The sequence below is a fragment of the Nanorana parkeri genome, unplaced genomic scaffold (assembly GCF_000935625.1).
Source record: "Nanorana parkeri isolate BGI_ZX_2015 unplaced genomic scaffold, ASM93562v1 scaffold27, whole genome shotgun sequence".
Lineage (NCBI taxonomy): Eukaryota > Metazoa > Chordata > Amphibia > Anura > Dicroglossidae > Nanorana > Nanorana parkeri.
The window spans coordinates 2,476,759-2,477,595 of NW_017306295.1; the positions used below are offsets into that span (position 1 = coordinate 2,476,759).

An 837-nucleotide genomic window follows, 5' to 3' on the forward strand; every position below is an offset into this window, starting at 1 on the left:
GAACACGGCTGGCGCCCCCAGCTGTAAGAAGCAGGCTGTCGGCCAGCTTCGGCTTTCAGCGCGGCTCAGCCGAGCCGAGGCATATGCGTTCGGCTCGACTGAGCCGCTCGGCCACGTTCGGGAGCTGTACGGGCTATAGTGAATAGACCGTACAGCACCCCTTCAGTTCTACTGAACCAAAGGGGTCCTGGGGCCGAAGCTAGCCAAAGGATCGGCCGAAGCTACGGCTAGATCCTTCGGCAGCTTCGTTAATAGATCCCTATGTAGCAATAAAGAAACCTGTTTTTATGTACTTATGTAGTAATCATAAGTGGTGTTTTCTGATACCATTAAAGCCCCCCTCTTTTTTGCTGATTTTGTTATTGTTTGGTGTATGGTATATTTGTGGCCTTCCAAACAATTCCAGTGTGTTATATCAAAGTCTCAACAATTTAACATTAGTGAGAAGTAAGTGTCCGAGTTTATATTTTTTTGGTTTTGTATTTTGTATAAAATCATTCATCATAGCACAGATATTTTAAGCATACATACATTTAAAATGGACTGGTTACCTTTTGCCCCTTTTCACCGATTTCTCCCTTTTCTCCCTGAAAAAAACACAATATTAAATCACACCATTTATATATATTTTTTTATTACAAAATCCAAATGCATTTTAAATTATACTGTTTTGTGACATGAAAAGTACTGTTTGTGTCACAGAAAGTGTGATTTTTTTTTTTAAACACAGCCATTCTAGCTTTTTATTAAAGAACATCTCTAGGGGAAAAAAATTCAAAACACATGTAATGCTGAAAGTGACATTAAAGTCTAAATTCCCCCCCCCCGCCCCCCCCA

The 837-nt window shown here is 40.6% G+C and overlaps 1 protein-coding gene across 1 annotated transcript in view; it reads right to left on the reverse strand.

Annotated features, from left to right (window-relative positions):
- Positions 1–837, reverse strand: part of LOC108795029 (collagen alpha-1(VII) chain-like) — a 204,348-nt gene that overhangs the window by 91,767 nt on the left and 111,744 nt on the right. Inside the window, exon 71 of the mRNA XM_018566199.1 lies at positions 552–587. Coding sequence (XP_018421701.1) covers positions 552–587 — 36 coding nt within the window. The remainder of the gene's footprint in view (positions 1–551; positions 588–837) is intronic.